Genomic DNA, 23,454 nt, shown 5'->3' with positions numbered 1-23,454 from the left:
CTTTCCTAATTTATGTCACTTCTATAATAATCTGACCAGTGCCTTCTTTAATACAAGACCAACCTTAGGTCTATATTCCAAAGCATTCTTGAATTACAACCATTTATGTTTGGATAGTGCATTTTCATGTCTGTGCGAAAAAGGGGGGTGACAGTTACTTAAACCTGTTTTTCTCAAAATTCCATTCCTGAAAATCAGAGAAAATCAGATAACCATAACATTTGTTACAGACAAGCTATGAAAGAAATAAAAAAATGATTTGGAAAGGGCTCAGCTTTCATATGTGTTCATCACATATGTTCAATGTTGTAACTTTGGTTTGAGGAGTGGGGGGGGGGACATTAAATGGGGGCAAATGTTTTTTTAATTGATCCTTGATCCCTCTCTTGAATAAATATAGTTTGGTGGTATTGCCAGGAATCTTAAGGGTTGGTTTTTAGGTGATTTTGTTTTGAAACCCTCAGAAAACTTTAACTCGATTTTTCTCAAAATTGACTTTGCTGACTCTAGCGACTTCAAGCAGGTGTAGCTCAGTCATGTTATGTTGGATTCCAACAAATCATACATCATTTCGAAGTTTTGTAATATAGAATGTGAGAATAACAATAAACATTTTTGAAAATTTGCTCATTGCGACTCATTTTGCCAGCACGGGTCACATATGATTTTTGCCCCGATTTGGAGTTTGGATGAGTTGATGCTAGTTGTCAAAAGTCAAAGGCAGTCTGCAAATTTTGGATAGTTTTCAGAGTATTGATTGTTACGGCTGGTGTGGTAAACAATTTGCAAGACCTGGAAAATACTCAAGGAAGTCTGTAGATCGCTAGAGATACAGACACAGGAACGCCGAAGAAATGGATAAACTACATCAACCTAAATGTAAACAACACCGAACCATTAACTGAGGAAATAGGGCTATTTTGAGCCAATTTTAGAACACATATAGCATTGTAATGTGTACAAGGCATACTAACAGAGTCTACCCACCCAAGACAGTGTCTAATGCTGCCTTTGGAGAATTTAATGTTTCCCCATTCAAGAGAGGCAATGACTTGTCTTAAAGGGACTTTGATATAAAAGTGGCAAACGTGAGATGAATATGTGTCAAAATCACTTTAGACCTCACCCTTACCCAACTTGAGTAACAATAATTATGAAATTAATTTAAAAAATTGTCTATTTTAAAATAAGGAAATCTGTTATGGTTTTATAACAACCCCTGCCCTGTAAACATTTTAGAAATAAAGTACATAAGAATCATTTTTATAACAGGGATGACCTGTGAGTTAGCAACAGGGACTGAGAGTTAAAAGTCTGGGATGAGCTCAGAGGAGTTCCGGAGAATGAGTGATGTGTGGAGAAGTGTGTTTAGAGTGCACCTGTCTGAATGTGTGATGGATAGAGTGTGAGAGATGAATGAGAGCAGAGGGGAAGAGGACGCTAGATGAGGTTCTGATCTGAAACGCACGTCCCGACATTAGGTCAGAGGAAAAGTGAGAAAGGATGGAATTTGTCAAGCAGACAAATGATTGTTCTGGCATCTTATCAGCTCGCCAGTCAATTTCAGGCATGGAAATACCAGAGCGAAGGGCACCTTTTTCCCAACAATCACCATAAAATGAGCAAATTTAACATTCAGAGGATTATAACATCCATTAAAGGGAAAAAAAACACTCTTTACGCCATTATAATTCATCATGCAGTGCATTAAACAATTAAACAACTGTTTTATGTCCACCCCAGATTATTTACTCCATTTTGAACGTATCCACAGCATAAAAAGAGAAAAGTATTAATTGCGTTCCATGTGACCGCAACAATCTGACCCATTAGAACTAATGCCTTCACTTTAACTATAATGTGATTGTGATGGTAATTGTGTCACCTCTTATCACCGATTAGTTATGCAAGCAAGATAAAAAAAGCCTTTGCGTACCATTCCCCTAATCCGCAATTAAAACTGGCTATGGGGCTGTTTGCTCACTTTGCGTTCTTCTCACTGAGGGCTGTGTGCTACATTCCAGACCTCTCAAAGAGCTTTTGGCTGATGTCCTTGCCAAAGTCATCGTCACATGTGGAAAACCAAAAATGAAAAGTTTTATCATTCCTTTTCAACTATCAGCCCCCCTGGTACAGCCAGAGAGCATTGAGGGGCACATTCATGACTAGATTATTGACAGAGCGCAAGTGAGAGACAGTCTAAAGCAACCTGATTAGAGCTGTCAGGGCTCACGACTAACTAATTTATCCTTGACTTTCTATCCCACTAACTCTCATCCTCTTATCCTCTCCCTTTAGGCAATGAGCTTCTGTATCGTACCCGTGAAGGTGATGTGGTCCGCTTTAACATGGAGACCAACGAAAGCACAATCTTGGTGACAAACAGGAAGTTTGTAAGTGTCTATCCACCTTGTACTCCACCTCTTTCTTCAACCTAAAATTGTAAAACCCTTTAAAGACATAATTGTAACATAACTGTTCAGACACTATGCATCACAGAAATACATTTTATTTTAAATTATATAATAGAATACCATTATTTTAAATTGTAATAATATCTCACAGTATTGCTGTTTTTTCTGTATGTTTGATATACACCATGATGAGCTTGAGACATGATCACAGAGGGTTTTTTCACAGCCTACCTGACTGAAAGGCCTCATTATTATGCAGGTCATTATGCGATTCTTTTGTCTTCTCAGGTGTGAATTACAGCATTATACATGATGATTCATGCCTCCACTGCGCCTCCATACTGTGTTTCTTGACAAAAAGTGTCTTACAAAAACTAAATCAATATATTGTTTTATATGAACAAGTAGGCAGGATAATTTATACATAATATTGAAGCAAAAACTCTAGTCTACAATCTCCAATACCCAGAAGTCTTGTGAACACAGATTTAATATACTTTTTTGGCCTTATTTCAGTGACTTAAGTTTTTTGTTTTTTCAATAACCACGCATAAATGTTATTCCTTCAAAAACACAAACATGTACATACATGTTCCTCACATATTGTTGTAGCCTATTTTGTGCTGAATAAATTGAAGTGACACTTTTGTTTATGAACAACTGAAAAAAGCACAAATGTCAGGGCATGCCAAAACTTCTCCAGGGCCCAAAAATCCTCAGACCCAGGAAGGTTAAAATCAAAACTGTGTTTAACTGCTTAATAAATGTTACTGCTCTTATTGTTCATGATTTACCACTTAAGGTGACTCCAAAAAGTCACACTTAAAAATGTCAGAAAGTGATTGCATTACATTAAAAAACATCAAAAACAAATGTGTAATTATTTATATATATATATATATATATATATATATATATATATATATATATATATATATATATATATATATATATATATATATATATATATTATTAGTTTACCATATATATATTGTATATTTGTATATTATATTAGTATCATTATACATATATTATATACTAGAATCTAGATACCATAAATTAAAATTAAAAATAAATTAAATTTTCAGTACATTCAAGAGTGCACTACATTGCACAGGGGTCATAATATGGAATTTCTTCAATATTTTAATATGTTCCTTAAGGTGCAGGTTTTTTTTTTGTTTTTTGCTCTTCTCGGCTGTATCCAATGCACTTTGTAGCTTTCCGTAGGCTGTTTCCTCTGATGTAACAGATTCGCCTCTCCAAATATCTCTTTTCTTTTCCAGTCACTTTGAATAACTTTTAAATTCACTTACATTGCACTTAAAGGGGACCTATTGTACCCCTTTTCACAAGATCTCTGGTCTCAAGTCTCTGGTGTCCGCAGAATGTGTCTGTGAAGTTTCAGCTCAAAATACCCCACAGATCATTTATTATAGCTTGTCAAATTTGCCCCTATTTGGGTGTGAGCAAAAACATGTTTTTCTGTGTCCTTTTAAATGCAAATGAGTTGTTTCTCCCAACCCCCTTTCCAAAAGAGGGCGGAGCTTTAACAGCTCGTACTTCGGCTGCTCAACAACAACAAAGCTGGAGAATCTCACGCATCAAAAATGAGGATTGTCAGTAACAGTGTTCAGTCTTGCGTTGTTCAAACCGGAGTCGACCCTGATGGAGAGACTCAGGAAGAAGTTACAACTTTTAGAATGAAACTGGACGTTTCTGAATGTTAGTGGATAAATATATGTAGTTGCTGTGGAGTTGATTCAACTCATGGACTAGCATGTGCCATCATGTTAATCTAACAGCGTAAAATGACGGCATGGTAGCAACACTCTACTACAACAACTCTTCCTTTTCTCTAAAGCATCCCAACATGGCCTCACCCCCTTTGTTGCGTGTTCTCGGGGGCAGGGTTTGTGTAAATTTTGGGGTTTGTGATGTCACCAACCCAGGAAGAAGCTTATCAGCCTTCTGTTGTAGTCCTTAAATAAATTAGTTTAGAATGAGGTCGACGTTTTAAGCTATGAAACTTGCATGGTGTTTTAATGGTACAGACCTCTTATATGATCAAATTTGATTCCTCATGTCATGATGACCCCTTTAACCATATTTCAAAGACAATAGGAAGACAAAGGAAGATATTTGGAAGAATGTTTGTAACCAAGCAGATCTCGCCCCCCCAATAAACTAAGATACTTTTTTTTTTCCTACTATGGTAGTCAATGGTAGTCGAGATCTGCTTAGTTACAAACATTCTTCCAAATATCTTCCTTCGTGTTCAGCAGAACAAAGAAATTTATACATGTTTGGAACAACTTAAGGACGAGAAAATGATGATAGAATTTTAATTTTTGGGTGAACTATCCCTTTAAGTCCTACTTAAGTGGGTCAAAAACACTCTAAAGTTCAGCTAATTGCATTTAATATAAATTTAAACTATCACACATTTTCTTTTAATCATACAATTACAGGTTCAAAAATATTACATTCAGTTCACACCTAAGTATATTATTTTACAATATATTATTATTGTAATACATACTCTTTTCAAAAGTAAGCTGAAGTGCAGGCCTACGTCTTTTCCACAAAGGGTTTTATTTCATATTAAGTCAGTCGCCCCTATTATGGAACACATTTGCTCGTCCAGTACATTTCTGTAACCTTGACTGACTGTGAATAACAGAATTACAATGGTTCCAGTAACTGATTTTTTTTCTTTTTCATAGGGATCTGAAAGTGCATCAAATAAACAAACAAAAAATATATTCCAATCATATACTACAGATTCAATCAACTCCCACCTATATTATTTCCTCATGAATATGTCTCATTATGAAAGATAAATGCATTGTGAATGACTCATTGTGTCTTCAGCAAATGCATGCAGAGTCATGCATCAGCTCGCTACATGCTCCGCAGTATAAATTACTCCACCGTGTCATACAACAGATCAATGTGCTGACACTTCTGTTGTTTTTAATAGAGCTGAAAGCGTCCATCATTAGACCAATGTTCTGTGTAGCTCATTAACAGCCTCAGATCGTTAAAGTGGGGCTGGCAGGAAGCAAAACAGTGGAGGCAAGGACAAAGAACATGATGTTTGTTCAGAATCAAAGAGTGGCAGCTCTGATTAATGCCACGCTCTCCCTATGTCTGCGCGATGCGATCTATCACAGTCATTTAAGGAATATGGAAATGAAACTGCGCTTGCTAAAAGTCTCATGTACCTTTTCTCTGTTCTCTTTCCAGGAAATGTACAAAGCCAGCAAATATGAGGTGTCCCCAGATATGAAACTCGTTCTGCTGGCATACAACGTGCAGCCGGTGAGGCCTGTGTTTATTTGGGTGTTGTATGTGTGTGTTGAGATGAAAGTAATCATGTCACCATGTGAAAGGGCCGCCACACTCCACCGCCTCACCAGAACCAAATACACCCTGCTGGAGTGATAGAAACCGAACACACACACACACACACACACACACACACACACACACACACACACACACACACACACACACACACACACACACCTAATGCCAGAGAGAGAAGGACAGAGTCTGTTTTCACACTTGGTTTGATTTGTTGGTCTGAACTGAACTTCTATTCCACCATCATTCCCCTCTCTTTTCACATTATACTATACAGTGTGGCTCTGAACCACAGGGGTGTTTGCATGATTATGGGAATTAGCCACAGATGTTGACAGCTAGGTAACAATTCAAAAGGAGACGAACCAAAAATCTTGAGTTCCCAAAGTAATAGAAAGTGTCATTTCCAGAAATTCATAAAGGAAATTTTAGTTATGTTCAGTTCCAAAGGATTTCATCATTTTACAATTACTCTTTTATTAAGCATAAATGATCTTTAACCAATTAGATGGAAAAGTCATAGATGAAAGGACAAATTGTTTTCAGGAATGCATTATACTATTATACAGAGATGATGTGTTATCAGTCATTTCACTTTCATAAATTTGGTCAAATTGTCCTTTATAGTGTTTATAGTTTTTCATCTTTAAAACTAACTATACATTTTATTTGTATTTTCTAAAAAAAAAAACTTTATTATTATTATTATTATTATTATTATTATCACTTTTCATAGCAGTTTACTTTCATAAATTTGGTCAAATTTTCTTTTATAGTTTTGCATCTTTAAAACTGTACATCTAATTTTAATATTTTAAAATAAAACAAGTTATATTTAATTATATTCAATTGTAATACTAATATTAACATTTTTATATAATTTTTGAGAGCCTGATTATAAAAACAAAAGATTCACCATTAAAAGCCATGTCCCAAGCACACAATTATAATGTTTTTCTCATTATACTGTATGCCAGACTTGTGCTGTTCTTAATGTATTTTCCTTTTTGAGTGATTTCAATCATATTTCAAGCAATTCAAAACCATAATGGCGGACAGTGTAAATCTGAAGACAATTAGCGGCTTTAATGTATCCTTTTTATTCATTTTATAATTGTTACAATGTAATAAGACCCCCTTAAATTTTTCACTCTTTGTTATATTGCAGCCATTTGCTAAAATCATTTAAGTTCATTTTTTTCCCTCATTAATGTACACACTAGTGTTGTCACGATACCAAAATTTTGACTTCGATACGATACCCAACTTCAGTATCACGATACCGATACTTAAACGATACTATGGCAAAAACCTAAAACAGTAGGAAAAGTAAATAAATAACATATGACAGAACTGTGGCTAGCATTTTTATTGGCCACAATTTTGATGTTGGTAAATTACATTTTATATGATTAAAGCTGACTTTCTTATGCTTAAATTACTTTGAGTCATTTTACTTGATTTAGAAGATTTAAAACACTTTCAAACTTTTAAATGCAGACTGACCACCCAAATCAAGATTACATTTTATATCAGCTGGTATGTACAGGTGGGCAAGAGGTGGACAATGTATGAGCATGAGCTAGTATGAGAACAAGTTATTTGTGTTATGCTATATAAAAGAACAAAGAAGCAAATTACAAAAACAGTAGTAAATTAAAAATAATCTTTTTTCAGATACACTAAGTTTATTTAACATATTTAACAGGTTTTGTTGTTTGATTAACATTAATGATGGACAGGCCTATTTAATTGGGCTGCTGAATGCATGGACGTAACTGACAAATATCCAGTTATTACCCACCTGTTTACGTCCACTTAAGCCATAACCGACTGTATTCACGCGAGATACTCCACATGATGGACATTTAGACATCTGTGTGCACGTGTATTTGACTATTCAGACGCGTGGAAAACTGATCGCGCGCGCGACAGACAGAGAGAGAGAGAGAGAGCGAGAGAGAGAGAGAGAGCGCTTCTGTTGTGTGTCATTCAGCGCAATTCCGCCTATCCCTCCTTCACTAACTGCATGTAAATAACGAATTGTGTGATTGGATTGTAATTTTGTGCTACGACGATCTTCGACGACCATTAGGCTGTAAACTTAAATTATATTCAACTCGCCAAAGTGGCTAGTGGGAGTGGCTGTCATCAAGCCCTGCATGTAAGTGTTTTGACAGTGAGAATATTGATTACTGTAAATAATTAGAGCAATGTTATTAAAGCATAAATTGGTTTAATATAATTGTATAGTCCCTTCACATATTTGTTTTTTAAAATTAATTTTATTTTAGCAACCAGATATCACTTATTAGACTCAATAATACACCTCTTTGCGGATGTCTGCTTGCATGAGTAATATAAATAACACTCATTTAATTTTTGAGAGCACAAACATAACGCTGGTATCACATTCACTAACCTGTCGCTCTTTAAATTCTCTGTACAAATCGGGATGTTTGGCAAGTTGGATGCTCCCTTCGCTTGCGTTATTTTGTAACGTATTTTGCAGACGGGCTTTGTGGTGTCCGTGGGCTTGCCCTGACTGTCGGCAATGTAAGCAAAATAATGCCATATTTTGCTTTGTGCATCTGCCGTTGCGCAGTTGACAGGAATAAACACGCACTCAATGTGCCTCAGAAGCAGCGCGCTGCACACACACTGCTCCCTGCTGTCGCACATTAGGAAATACAGCTGGCACTCAAAGTACCGGTACTAATAAAATGAAGAACCGTACCGTTTCTAAAAGCAGGGTATCGCGATACCTTTCTAGTACCGGTATATCGTGCAACACTAGTACACACAGCACCCCATATTGACAGAAAAACACAGAATTGTTGACATTTTGACACGGGCCACTCTGACTGGTGGAGGGCTGCAGTGATGGTTGACTTTCTACAACTTTCTCCCATCTCCCAACTGTATCTCTGGAGCTCAGCCACAGTGATCTTTGTGTTCTCCTTTACCTCTCTCACCAAGGCTCTTCTCCACCGATAGTTCAGTTTGGCCGGACGCCAGCTCTAGGAAGGGTTCTGGTCATCCAAAACGTCTTCCATTTAAGGATTATGGAGGCCACTGTGCTCCTAGGAACCTTAAGTGCAGCAGAATTATTTTTGTAACCTTGGCCAGATCTGTGCCTTGCCACAATTCTGTCTCTGAGCTCTTCAGGCAGTTCATTTGACCTCATGATTCTCATTTGCTCTGACATGCATTGTGAGCTGTAAGGTCTTATATAGACAGGTGTGTGGCTTTCCTAATCAAGTCCAATCAGTATAATCAAACACAGCTGGACTCAAATGAAGGTGTAGAACCATTTCAAGGATGATCAGAAGAAATGGACAGCACCTGAGTTAAATATGAGTGTCACAGCAAAGGGTCTGAATACTTAGGACCATGTGATATTTCAGTTTTTCTTTTTTAATAAATCTGCAAAAATGTCAACAATTCAGTGTTTTTCTGTCAATATGGGGTGCTGTGTGTACATTAATGAGGAAAATATCATTTTTGTAGTTTTCATAGTAACCATGTGCACTTTAACTGAATTTACACTTTCCTTTAAAATTGTTCTGCTGTGTGCTTCCATAGACTTTGATGATTTTGTTTTGTTTTTGTGTTTGCCCGTCTGGAATTTTCTGAAGTCTCACCACATTAATTTTCCACACACATACTGTACATTATCCAGGTCAAAGATGTTACTGAATGTCTTTTCATTTTTGATCATTCCTGCCATTTATTTTGTGTAACCCTTTTTTATTATTAATTAAATAAAATATTTTAAATTAATAGTTTGTTTTAGTTTGTTTGACAGTAACCCTTCTCCAAACCACAATATTCAAGCTAAAGGCCCTGATATACTCACGACAAAGTTCTCTATCGTTCTCCCCTTAGGGGTAAAGTTCAAAATACGTAACGTGACTAGCAATATACGTTTACGATATACCCACACTGCTGAGAGTGACATTTAGATGAATATGTAAATATGTGCTACGTGGTTTCCTTTTAATAACAAAATTAACACACAACATAAATGACAGCAGTGAAAAAACAGTAGTTAAGAAAGCATCTGATCATAGTGATGTGAATATATCAGCTCTCGGCACTCTAGTAAAGTCATGTCATGTTTATTTATATAGCACGTTATACAATAGATTATTTATAAGCAAGCAGCTTTACAGTATTAAACATGGGGAAAAAACTGTGTTACAGTAGCTGTGTTTCCATTACCCTTCAACTGAAATTGCGAATTGAAAATATGCCCATTGGAAACACGTCAATTTCGCAAAAACTCCTATATATCGCAAATAAAGTTTTTACAGTCACATGAGATGGTTTCAGACAACTCAAAAAAAGGAATATTTTGCAAATCTGCAATGGAAACAGTTTTTTCGCATTTACAGATCACCTGACGTACATAAAAGTCGATCATTCTTTAAAGATGGCGTCCCTGACAGCAACATAGTGTCGGCCCAGATCTGGTCCACATCTGGTCCGCATGTAATCCACATGTACCAGATGTGGTGCGGATCTGGGCCACATTCTGTTTCTGTCTGGGGTGGTATGTTTGGACAGAAGATAAGATAGAGTTCTTTATTAAACTCATAAAAGACAAAAGAATTACGGGAATACTGGATTCTTAACATCAAAGAAATGCCACAATTTATCAAGACCTTGAAGCAGATAGGATGGAGAAACACCCAGAAACACCTCAGATGTAGCCGCTCCCAAGTATAAGGGGCTTTCTTTTCCATTAATGCTTGGATAACACACAAAAATAATGTCTAATGCAGTGGCTGCAATACTTAAACCTACTAACATCCATTGCCCTGATTTTTGGAATGACTTATCGCAAGAGGGAAAAAAAAAGTTTTAGTAGCACAACATTGGTTAATGGAAATACTGTCATTTCGCAATAGTTTTTTTATTGACGTTTAGAAAATACCACAAATGTTTTGCGCAAATCTGTAACAGAAACCCTGCAAGTGTCTATTTCAATTCGAATTACAACTTCAATTTCTACTATAAAACGGCTCTCCGGTGTGTTCATGTTTTTACTGGTGGACGTCTGACCTTGACAGACTGAACAGAAGAAATTAACCAGAGAAGATTTCCACCTCAAAGAAGGCGGAGTCTCAGAGCCACACCTACCTATAACATCATCACCAAGGACCAATGATAGTTTGAAAGTGTTTTTTCAGCCAGAGCAAACTTCGTTTTGGCCTGATTTTGTTCAAAATGGCATCCCACAGTTTGTTCTTGAAGTATATCTGTGTCTTAAGATTCCTTGCTGCACACCTAAATTCAGGAAACATCTTCCACAACAAACCAGAGTGTTTTTATGCAGACTCGGTTCTGCACCTAGAGCTTAAGTGTGAAAACAAATGTTGAAAGCAGAAACACTGAAGGTCTGAGCAGCAAGTGATGAGTTAGTATGATCAGGGCAGCTATCATACATAGCTGAAGAGACGGAGAAGAAGGTGTTATCATCGCTGGGACAGTGACACTAGAGCACTTCACACACACAACAAGAAAGAGTGAGCTAAAGGAAAGAGTGTGAGCGCTGCCTCCAGTTTGTTATTCAGTGCCTGTCTCAACATCACCTTGATGGATGACAACCTCGTCCCCCAGCTGTCATTGCCTACGCACACGTACACACACACACACACACACACACACACACACACATACACATTCATAACGCCCCTCATTCTCAAACTCTGTCATGGTGCTGCTTGCCCTTCACAAAGCAGCTCTCCATCTCTCTGCATCTGTAAGACAGAGGGTGGTGGTGTGTACAGGTGTTGAATGTTAATCTTTGACAGTATTAACAGCTCTGCTACAGCACACGTGTCAAGCTCATGTCAGCTGTGAGCATATGCTGCGGTCAGCCCTCTGGCTCACGGACAGCTGTCGACACTGTCCTCAGAGTGAAACGACAGCGCTCCTGCCTTCTTTAACAACGATGGATTACCATTTTATTAAATTAGATGGTTCTGCCTCTGAAATCTGATTGGATGAGCCACCTTTGAAGAACCTGTGATCACACATCAGTTGAATTCTATATTAATGTACCAAGATGCATCCTACAGAGAGGATAATGTATTGTTTTGTGGATTTAGGTATTTAGTGGTCAAAAATGTCAAAGAATGTCAAATGAACTATTTCTCCTTAACCCTGCTCCAAACAGAGATGATTCCTTGTTGCACACTTAAGTTCAGGAAGCATCTTCTACATTTTGTGGAAGAGTTGTTTACTAATGATATTTATTTATTTATTTATTTATTCATTCATTCATTTATTTATTTATTTGGTTGGTTGGTTGGTTGGTTGGTTTTGGTTTTAGTTTGGTTTAAAGCTTAAAAATAATTTAAACATCTAACCTTTGCATTTGTTGGTTGGAAAAATATATACAAATCTGCATTGTTTATCCTTTTGATCTTTAATTCATAAAGTTAGCAAAACTCTAAGCTTTCAGTGAAGGAAAATAATTGAAAGTGGGGGGGAAACTCACATTATGAAATAAATGTTTTTCTCCAAAACACGTTGGCCACAATTATTGGCTCCCTTTTATTCAAAACTTTTTGCAACCTCCTTTTGCCAAGATAACAGCTCTGAGTCTTCACCTATAATGCCTGATTAGTCTGACAAGAGATCAGAGACCATTCCTTCATGCAGAATCTCTCCAGATCCTTCAGATTCCCAGCTCCATGTTGGTGCTTCTTCTCTTCAGTTCACTCCACTCAATAGGCCCACAACATTAAAGATCCAGCAGTATATTTAACCATGGGCATGGGGTACATTTTATCCATGTGTGCACCAAACCCATCTGGTGGGTTTGCTGCCAAAAAGCTCTTTTTTTAGTTTCATCTGACCATAGAAGCCGGTCCCGTTTGAAGTTCCAGTCGTGGCTGACAACTGAATATGCTGGAGATTGTTTCTGGATGAGAGCAGAGGATTTTTCTTGAAACAACTTGTGGGGATGTAGGTGCTGTTTGATAATTTTTTTAGGCTTCCTGAGACTCAAGACTCAACTAATCTCTGCAATTCTTTCCTCCTTACCGTGCTAAATGATTACGGGAATTTGGCCTTTGTGTTTCCTCATGTTTATACTCCTGGGAACAGGAAGTCATGGCTGGACAATATATATATATATATATATATATATATATATATTTTTTTTTTTTTTTTGTTATATTAATAATTTATGATATCGGATTATTATTATATATAATATAATTATGTAATATATAATAATATAATAGTATTAATAAACAATAATAAAGCACTTAATAAGGTTTTGAAGAATTTCATTATTTTAATAAAGCCTTTTTTCTTCATTATAATATCAGGACAGATGCAACCTGACATTTTTGATTTCAGAAACTCAAAAATGAATAAATAAATAAATTGCAATAGAGACGAAGTAAGTCAGTATTGTATTTTTGCAGCATTTTTTTTTTATTATTGGTAGATCCAGTGATTTGTGCCAGTGAGTTTTGACCAGAAAACAATATTCATATTGTCTACTATAAATGTAAATTCTATTTTTGTACTGTACTTCCACTAATTGTATTATTTATCAAACATTTTTGTCTTTTAAATTTATCATAGCTGTTGCTTTTATTTTTAAAATGCCAAAAGGCTTTCAGTGTGGTGTGTTACTGTGATTTTACTATGGCAAAAATGTCCTCTTAACGTTTCGGCTAAAATCACCTTTTAACTGTGTTAAAAACACTGTAATGCGTAGCCTCTCAAACGTTATTGCTGCTAGAGCTTTGTTGGTGCTTTTAGTGCAAGTACCTGCTGTTCTTTAACAATTTAATTTCTCTCTGTTTGTCTTTGTGTTGTTCAAACTCTCAGGTTTACGAGCACTCCTTCACTGCGGACTACATCATTTGCAGCCTGGAAACTCCGTAAGTTGCTGAGCTCATATAACAGTCGCATTAGTTTACAGAGTCCATTTGTCATTGATTATACAACCGAGGAAAACATCGACGCAGCATTTCGCTGTTCACGTCACTTGTTGAAGCCATTCAGATGACTCAATCTTTTCATACTGCCACCCCATACCAACACATCTGTCCTGTGATTAGCACAGAGACATACAGCTCGTGTCACCTGTAATTTTTGGGCCTGCAGCGCACAGCGCCTTTATAATCGGCAGTAGAATAAAGCATCTATATTTATGAGCTCTGTCAAATGGAACAGATGCTGACACAGCGCTGGGCCGCTGCTCCGGCCGGATTTAACAGCGCACAGGGATATACTATCACTGTTAGATTTCCTGCTGCAGGAATTCCCTCATGGTGCTTTATTCGCCGTGCTGTTGTGTTGGGCTGTGTAGTACACCGCGACGAAATCAATATCTGTTGGCACACGCTCCACTGCACCACATAGAGGAAGTGTTCTCTGTTAGCCCTCTGAAGACATGAATGTTTGACTGATTGCCTGTCAGTTTGTCTGGGTCAGGATGGTCAACTAGTCCACTTGTCATCCCACAACTAGTCGATTAGTAATGTCTTTGCTTCTCTTTCACAGGGAAACATGGATCCTGAACCCTCCAGAAGTGCGAAACGCTCACCTGCAGTATGCAGGATGGGGACCGCGAGGCCAGCAGCTGGTAAAGATGACATTTCCCACACTGTAAAAACAAGTTTGCAGTAAAAACTGCCAGAACTTTACCATAAAAAAAAATATAGTAGTGAAATTTTAGGTTTTACAGATTTAACTTAAATTTAAAATTATTATCCTTAACTGAACCTAAAACTACTAAAAGCATTTTTGTTTTTGTTAACTGAAATAAAGCTGAAATAAAATAAAATATAATTATGACATGAAAATGAAAATATGTTGCCTTCACATCTAACTGAAATAAGTGTTATTTAGTGTTAATTACACAGTTCTGGCATGAAACTCTAGATGGCGCAGACTGTTAACTCATTTTGTAGCGAACATGTCATTATCTGCATATCACAACTGATTGGTTGTTGTTGCATCAGCGGCCAGTGAGCTGCGGCTCAACATTTAAACAAATACCGGTAGTGTTTGCTGTTAGCAGTGTCCAGTGCGCTTTGAGATACCCTCCACCTTCCCCAGCTCCACCTGTATAGAACTGCTATGGGGGGTTAATTCATGTATGTTACATGTGCATGTCTTACATGTTCACAGGAATGTCTCTGAATGTATTGGTTGTAGCAAGTCTCTGTACTTGCTCTGCAGCAGCAGCAGCAGTTTAGCAGATCTACTACGCCAAGACCATATACATTAACATTAACATTGCCATATCCATTACATTGCTAATCTTTATTACCATACCAATCTCCCGAGAGTTGTCATGACAGAATAATATTAATTAAGTGCTAATAAAGTTAAAGCACTAAAAATACTATGTGGAAGTAAATAAAAATGAAATAATAATAATAATGTTAAATTGAATATACACCTAAATAGTAATATTTAAAAAATATGATACAAGCAAATAAAAAATACAAAAAATTAAAATGAAAAGTGAAAATGTTATAATATAATTAAAAATATTTAATTTATTTTGCTGAATTGGTTGACGGCATTTTTCAGGCTAGACCAGCCAATGCGCATGTGCAGTCCTAAGCCCGTCTCAGAACATTGACTGTTTTTATAGCAGTTTCCGAAGCTTCTAAAGACAGCTGCAGTGACGCAGTCACTTTACCAATTAGCTATTGGCTCTTTTATTTAGAAGGCTTACTGCACTTTCTCCCGTTCATAATAATATTATTTATCGCATATCTATAGTCTTTGTTATCAGTAGTACAAGTGCCAACTCAATTTGAAATACGACTGACAGGCAGCTGCAGTCGAGTGCTCACATGCAAATTTGGATATGTGCTCTAAGAAGAATGGCTACGCCTCATGGTAATGCACCTGCACTTGTAAACATTCAGATGTACTTCTTGGGTAATTTCTTGTCTTGGCGAGGTATTGGTGTAAACACACTCGGTTTGTCTTCAGTGAGAGTAAACATGATGAAAACAAATCAGATATATGTCAAATTATCAGATCTGTGCACTGTGTACATGCAGCATAATAGATCTGCTGCTGTCAATTATGGTGAGAAAATTAATCAAACAACAATATTGACCAAACAGACAAAATCACTCACACCCAAAACAGTTGTGGCAAAATGTCTTCAAAATTTTAAATGTTTAAAGAGCCAATGCACTGTAAAAATCTAGTTAAAAATAATCAATGAATGTTTTCCACAATGTTTGTAACAAAATCAAGGGAGAATAATATGTAGTCATTTTCATTTACATGCACCATTAGAACAATAAATAACAATACACAGTAAATGTACCAACATATACACTACTGTTCAAAGGTTTGTGTTTGAGTTAGTTCCTTTGATGGCAAAGCTGAAATTTCAGCATCATTACTCTAGTCTTCAGTATCACATGATCCTTCAGAAATCATTCTAATATGCTGATTTGCTGCTCAAGAAAAGAAACATTCCAGAAATTTCAACAATAAAAATGAAATTGAATTTAATTGAATTTCATATCATTATCAATGTTATGTTGTTAAGTATTTTTGTGGACACCAAGATATGAAAAGAAACAGCATTTATTTGGAACAAAAATCTTTTCTAACATTACTTTTGATCAGTTTAATGCATAAATGCTGAATAAAAGTATTAATTTGTAATAGTGCATTTGTACTAAAACATACTTTTGCATACTTTTCTGAATGATGCAGCAAATTAGATTTTGTTCAAAGACTACAGCGTACATAAGCAATGCTTTCATCACTTGTTTCTGCTCCTTTTTTGCATGTGTTTTACTTTTTCAGAAGATGTATAAGGGGCACATATCGCGTCTAAAAACGCATGAAAAGTGTGGATGCACTGCTTTCTCCTTCTTCCCAAAGTGCTTACGCTCCCGTGGCGTCTCTTGTTGCTATGCCACCATGAACTGTGCTCTCCACTAGGACGATGAAGCTTCAGCAAAGGATAAATTGATTTCTAGCCCTTGCATTAGCTCTACTACTAGATAGATATATGGAGGTAAGATATAAAAACCATCCTGTACAGCTATGATCAGCTGTTCAGCTGAGTTTTTGATGTTTTGTTACAGAAAGGGCGAAGCTGATCGGGTGGTTCTTGTCACATGACCTGCAGTGCGCTTGCGGCATTCTGAAAAGTTGAGAATTTTTCTTGACTTTGCTTATTACACACAGGGATACGCATCACACAAATATGCCAAATATTAAAAACAAAAGGATTACAGTGTAAAAGAATATTATTGTGTAGGCTACATAAATATAAAAATGTAATGATGAATAGTCATTACGTGTATTAGAATTAGGATACCTATTTTCAATTCAGCCTATTACTACTTATAATGATGAACGAAATTGGCTAATTAATTGAACAATCGTGCCAATACACACACATATATATTAACTGACTCATCGCGCGGAGCTATTTGAAAGCCTGCATTTGCAAGCCCGCTTTAACTTTGCGCACGAGAGAACTTTCCACCAACAAATTCCGCCATGTAAATAGCAATCCGCCATGGCGCGAGCGCATCTAGCTCTTAAAGGGAATGGGAGATGACACTCTGATTGGTTTATTGAACGTTACACTCATTACTCATTAAGAGAATAGGGACAACCCATTTCAAAAATGCGCCCGGCACAAGGACCGTTTTTCCGTCGTTAAAATAGCAAAAGTGGATTTGGACACGCCCTGAGTGCATCTGCGCCGTGCGCTTTACACTTTGCGTTTAGATTGTTAAAATAGGGCCCAATATGTCAACAGCACCTAATAGCGCCTCCTGCTGTACAACAGTGAAAATGCAGAAAGCCGGGAAATTCCATCAATGGCGAGGAAAGAGTTAAGAAAATATGTATACAGATTTAAACTGTACTGCTGAAAGAATGGTATTAATATATCATTCATAAAATGTTTTTATTGACTTGGTACCATTTTAGTACTGTTAGGCTATTTTTGATTTACTATAGTGCTGCCGATTTAAAGAGGCAATGGTCTCTTGCTACACATTCTCACTGAAGGCTAAGTCCCCATGAGGATAAAATCCTAGAACCACCCCTGGTGACAACCCCAATCTGCAGCTACTTCTATCACATTAGATCCCTGAAAAAGGGGCAAAATCCAACAGCAGAAGTGAATCACAAGACTACCTCCTCCTCTCTCCCTCTGTTCCTGGAAATAATCTCAGTGGTTTATAGCACACACAGACACACAAAAGACTCTGACTGAATTTATGATTCCACATGTACAGTAGGAGAGCTCACCAGCTCGACTCATCTCAGAGACTTTATGAGTGTGCGATAATAAATAATTAGGACATCCTGTCATTCAGTGCTATGTCCTAGATGTGTGAATGCCAAACATGGCATTACGCATCTTAACATGCATATTTAAACATACAGAGCATCAATCTCTCAAACCGTATTCTGTATGTGAAGGCTCATGTTTTGAGAATCTCAACTTTTTATTTTTCAGTACAGATGACCTGTCAGTTCAGAACACCTTGAACTGAAATTAAGTCAGAAAAATTCAGCTCATCATATATTCATGGGCTGCACATTTTTATTGACCTGGCAGAAGAATTTTTCTGATTTCTTCAGTTGTGTTTGCTCTGGTTTTTATTGTCAATATCTGAAAGCCATTTCTTTCCTTTCGATGGAGAAATATTTCATGGAGGAAATGGAAATGTGTTTGAATCACAGATGTTTATGGAGATTGCTTGCTTTTATAATATTCACACTGCGTTCCTATTATTATTTTTAAAGTTACTATGAGACTTTCACGCTCTCATACAGCTCCACTTTATAGTGGTTTGGAACCAACATTAAAACCAACGTTGCATTTCAAGCCGTCTATATATTTCTATAGCCGTCTATTGCTCCATTATGCTTTTTCAAATATTACATTTCATGTAGTGTGTAATGTAAAAGGTCTGCAAAGTTTTAAAGATCAAAGTGTATGACAAATAAAGTTATTGTTTCCTAAAAGAAAGAATCGATTCTGAACTGCTGAAACGAGTCATCAGCAATTTCAGTCTCATGACAAACCTATGTAACAAATTTGCATAATGCCAGCCAGTCTTAATACGATGCCCGCGAACAGCGTCTACTTTGACCGACCCTCAAACACTGTACTTGTAGCTGAGACTGGAAGAGTTCAGCTCGTATTGTCGTCGTGTCGAGAAGGCGCCGCAAATTCACCTCGCATACACTTCCAAAAAATGTTATTGTTTTCTATGTTTTTAATACATGTAACCTTAATAAATAAGGTTATGTCACCAAAAGCTACTAAATTAACTCATTCAAATTTTAAATATTGTTACACAAGTCAACAGTAAGTAATAAAATAGGAACAAATAATCAAATTACAAGTAATGCCACAAATAAATACATCAGAACAAACATATGAAATAAATAATAAATGTTTTTCATGTTTTTTTTTTGTTTTTTTTTTGTTTATGTAGGCTTAAACAGGAGATTTTCAGGTGCAGAAATTGTAATCTAATGTATAACTGTATAACTATAGATTAAACTTTATTAAAGTTAATCAGTCAAAAGCAGTTACAGATGCATAAATAATGAAATGCTGAAAATATAAAACGTTAAATACTGTTATTTGAAATTATTTATAAAATGAAAAGATACTTTAAATGTGAAATTAAACCCGCCAGGAGGTGATCGATTGCATTGTTCTGAAACAGGGACTTAATTTGTTACAATGTTGCATTTTCTTCTTGGTTCGGATTGCTTTCACAAGGCAATATTTCAAAACGTACCTAAATGTGTTTATGCAAGTCACATGCGTGTACAACTGTCCCCTTATTGGTCAGAGTTTGCTCTGCGTCATCCTTTAAAATGACTGAAAAGTTCGCTTCATGAGCATGTTGTGGCTTGTTTAGTACCTACTGTCACTGTCACTGTAACACTGTACGAAAGTAGCCGTCATTCCCGCTGTTAAATTAAACTACATTCATACTAATTCAAGCACGATCTCTCTGGATCTCCCAGTGCTGTCTAGTAGACTGTGTTGAGACACATGCAAACATTATATGAATGTTATAATGCAGCTAGTGTGGGAATCAAGCCTTCATGGGGACAGCATTTTTGCACGGACAAAAGTGATTACGCAACGTTTTAAGATGAAGAGGCGCTCTTTGGTTTTTAACTGCAGTAACTAATGTGTTCACACACAGAATCAAGCACTGCTGCATTTTATATAACACATTTCCTGAAATATGATATAGTTTGGTTCGTTGGTCCATTGGGTCGGATTTTTTTCACACCACAAGCGAACCGCCCCAGAGTTTGTTTGCAATTTGGGTCGAGACCACCTAATTTAGGCGATCTCAGAGTGATTGTTTTGGTGTGGTTCTGAGCGCGAATGCCATGTTCACATACGCCTAAATGAACTGAGCCAAGGGAGAAAACGCACCAGGTTCCAAAACAAACACTCAGGTGTGAAAACACCCTAAAATGTAAGTCATTTAATATAAACTGCTTGTTTATTATTATTATTTTGTATAAAATCAATATATATCATTTGTAATCATGCTGATATTTAGAGAAAAATGGCACTTGTCATGGAATATTGGTTAACTATATTAAAGATATACAGGGGCTTTTTTGCTGTTTGGGCTCCATTGAAGTCCACTATAAGGAGAATAATCCTGGAATGTTTTCATCAAAAACCTTCATTTCTTTTCAACTGAAGAAAGAAAGACATGAACATCTTGGATGACATGGGGCTGAGTAAATTATCAGGAAATTTTCATTCAGAAAATTTAATCCTTTAAAGCATTCAAATATTTCAAATTCACTGTTCAAAACAAATATACAGTAAAAGACTTCTGTCTTAAATGCCATATGCTTCTGTTTGAACTGGCTGATATCAAACGACACTCTTACGCTTACTACTTAACACTTTTAAACTGAGTACTTCTTAAAGAAATAATATACTTTAGAGAATATACATAAGTACAAATTAAATGTAATGTTTGACACTTGATTGCATTCAAATTAAAGTGTATTATAGTTTAATTTTATATTAAATGCAATTAGCTGATATTTAGAGTATTTTTGACCCACTTAAGTAGGACTTAAGTACATCTTTATATGTAATTTCATAATTGCTTCTACTATATTGTCTTTTAACAATGGTTTAATATACACATAAGATTTGAAATATATTACAAGCGTACATTGAAAAAACAATTAAGCATGCATGAAACTCAGAAATCCCCTTTTGACATGTATTTGGTTTTAAATTGTTTAAATTTGCATTGCAAAGTCTTAACTTTCATTCCTGTATGCATATACTCTGATTTTTCTTTGTTTACTATTCTTCAAAGATGCCTTAATAAATCATTATATGTCATCCAGTGCTGTCTGAAGTAGCTGTGGCATGTTTAAGAGAGATTACAAATCAATGCTTCTCCTGAGCTAGTCCACTGTCAATAGTTTTCAACACCCCTCACATTCAGTGCAGTACACGAACTCCCAGTAAAACATCACATAAAAACAGCATCAAGATGTGCATGATGAAATTGGACCACACGGACTGGACAAGGATGTTTCCATTGATTTGAGTTGGGTCAGCTTGCAACAGTATGTATTTTTGCAAACATGATAGAAAAAAAAAAAAAATGAATTCATAACACGTAAAAATTTTATAGGAGATAGACCCCTTTCTACAGCCAATGGTAGGTTTATAAACACCCACACATACTGATGGCAATGTAATAAATTCAAGAGTATTGAACTGGTCCGGGTGCCAGATTTTCCTAGCCACTCTAGCAATTTTATCTTCGTAAAATAAATTTAATAAAGTATAAAGCATTGCTAGAAGGCATTAAAAGTCTGCATGTCTATGGTTATTGTTAATTGGCATTAGAGGTCATATTACTACATTAACCCTAATAAATGTCTTGTATTAGGTTTTTGAGTGTTGTGGACCAGTCTCTTAAATTCTTTCTTTGTAGTGTATTAGTAGTTGCTGTCCCAAAATACCCCATGTGATTGATGTAAAATAAAACCCATTGAAATAAATAATTATATATATATATATATATATATATATATATATATATATATATATATATATATATATATATATATATATATATATATATATATATATATATATATATTTGTATCATTAAGGGGATAAATGAATGAATTGACTGCAGTACCGGAACCACTAACTGATATTTTAGCCATAACATTAGCGAAAAGATCTAAATTCTTAATGAAGTTTCACCTGGAAGCACAACAAGAAAATTAGCTTTAATTACAGTATTCGATGAAGGTCAAAGTAAATGAGAATCACTGGGGGAAAAAATACAATACTGCAATCACAGTCATTCCTATCTCAGAATATAGATTTCTCATAGGACTGTTGGGTTAGATGAAAAACACTGGGCAATTTGCCTTTAATTTTTACAGAGGTTGTGCAAGCTAAACACTGAACATTAAAACACTGTTTGATTCGGGCAACACTGAAAAATTATGTCTGAAACACAAATTTGCCTGACCTTTTCAGGGAAAACTATTCCTGTTTGAATAGTTTAGTGTGAAGAGATAAACATTGATTTGTCAATAAATAAATAAATAAACGATAGTAAATAAATAAAGTTTTTTGCTAAAAGTCCAAGTAAAATGAGCTTTCGTTCAGATCATTATTAATTTATTTAGATTGTTCATCACTTTTAATTTGGTTAAAACACATTAAATCATTTTCAAATGTTGTCAGCATTTGAAACTCTACATTCATTATAATCATTCTAGCTGCTGGTCTAAAATTTTAAACATGTTTGTATGCTCTTCATTTTGGTCTGCTCAAGGACTGTTCTCTTCTGAAAGGTTTTCCTTTTAAAATGTCAAAATGTCCTGTTATCTTCCCTCAGGACCTTCTTCTGTGATCTTAAGCATGGAGTGTGTTTCTTTTCATTTCTGAGTGCAGAGGTTATTTTAAAGATGGTGCTTTGGAGGTTGTTTCATAAATTGAGCCACTAGGTGACTCTTCTGAATGCTCTAGGGATGATCTTAGCTTGGATACTGACACTCCCCCCAAAAAAAAGAAAAAAAAAAAAGAACTGTGTAAAGGCCTGTGAGTTACAAAAAAGGGTTAGTTCACCTAAGAAAAACAATTCTGTCACTGATTACTCACCCTCATGTCGTTCCACACCCGTAAGACCTTCGTTCATCTTCGGAACACAAATTAAGATATTTTTGTTAAAATCCAATGGCTCATTGAGGCCTCCATTGCCAACAAGATAATTAACACTTTCAGATGCCCAGAAAGCTACTAAAGACATATTTAAAACAGTTCATGTGACAACAGTGGTTCAACCTTAATGATATGAAGTGACAAGAATATTTTTTATGTGAAAAATAATGACTTTATTCAACAATACATAGTGATGGGCATTTTCAAAACACTGTTTCATGAAGCTTTGAAGCTTTACGAATCTTTTGTTTCGAATCAGTGTTTCAGAGTGTGTTTCAAACTGCCAAAATCACACCCCCGGTTGTGAACCATTGAAATTTTGAAACACTTATGATCAAACAAAGCCTAGTTTACTGAAATCATGTGACATTGCCAGTTTGATTGCCAGTTTATCAAAAATATCTTAATTTGTGTTCAGAAGAT

At 35.9% G+C, this 23,454-nt stretch overlaps 1 protein-coding gene across 1 annotated transcript in view; it reads left to right on the top strand.

Moving 5' to 3' along the window:
- dpp6a (dipeptidyl-peptidase 6a) overlaps positions 1-23,454 on the top strand; it is a 293,120-nt gene that overhangs the window by 196,824 nt on the left and 72,842 nt on the right. The window contains exons 4-7 of the mRNA XM_067377789.1: positions 2,299-2,393; positions 5,664-5,738; positions 13,641-13,693; positions 14,319-14,400. Of these exons, the coding sequence (XP_067233890.1) occupies positions 2,299-2,393; positions 5,664-5,738; positions 13,641-13,693; positions 14,319-14,400 (305 nt within the window). The remainder of the gene's footprint in view (positions 1-2,298; positions 2,394-5,663; positions 5,739-13,640; positions 13,694-14,318; positions 14,401-23,454) is intronic.

This window comes from Chanodichthys erythropterus, chromosome 23 (genome assembly GCF_024489055.1).
Source record: "Chanodichthys erythropterus isolate Z2021 chromosome 23, ASM2448905v1, whole genome shotgun sequence".
NCBI lineage: Eukaryota > Metazoa > Chordata > Actinopteri > Cypriniformes > Xenocyprididae > Chanodichthys > Chanodichthys erythropterus.
The sequence above is the reverse complement of the archived record's forward strand: the minus strand, read 5'-3'. Positions and strand labels throughout refer to the sequence as shown.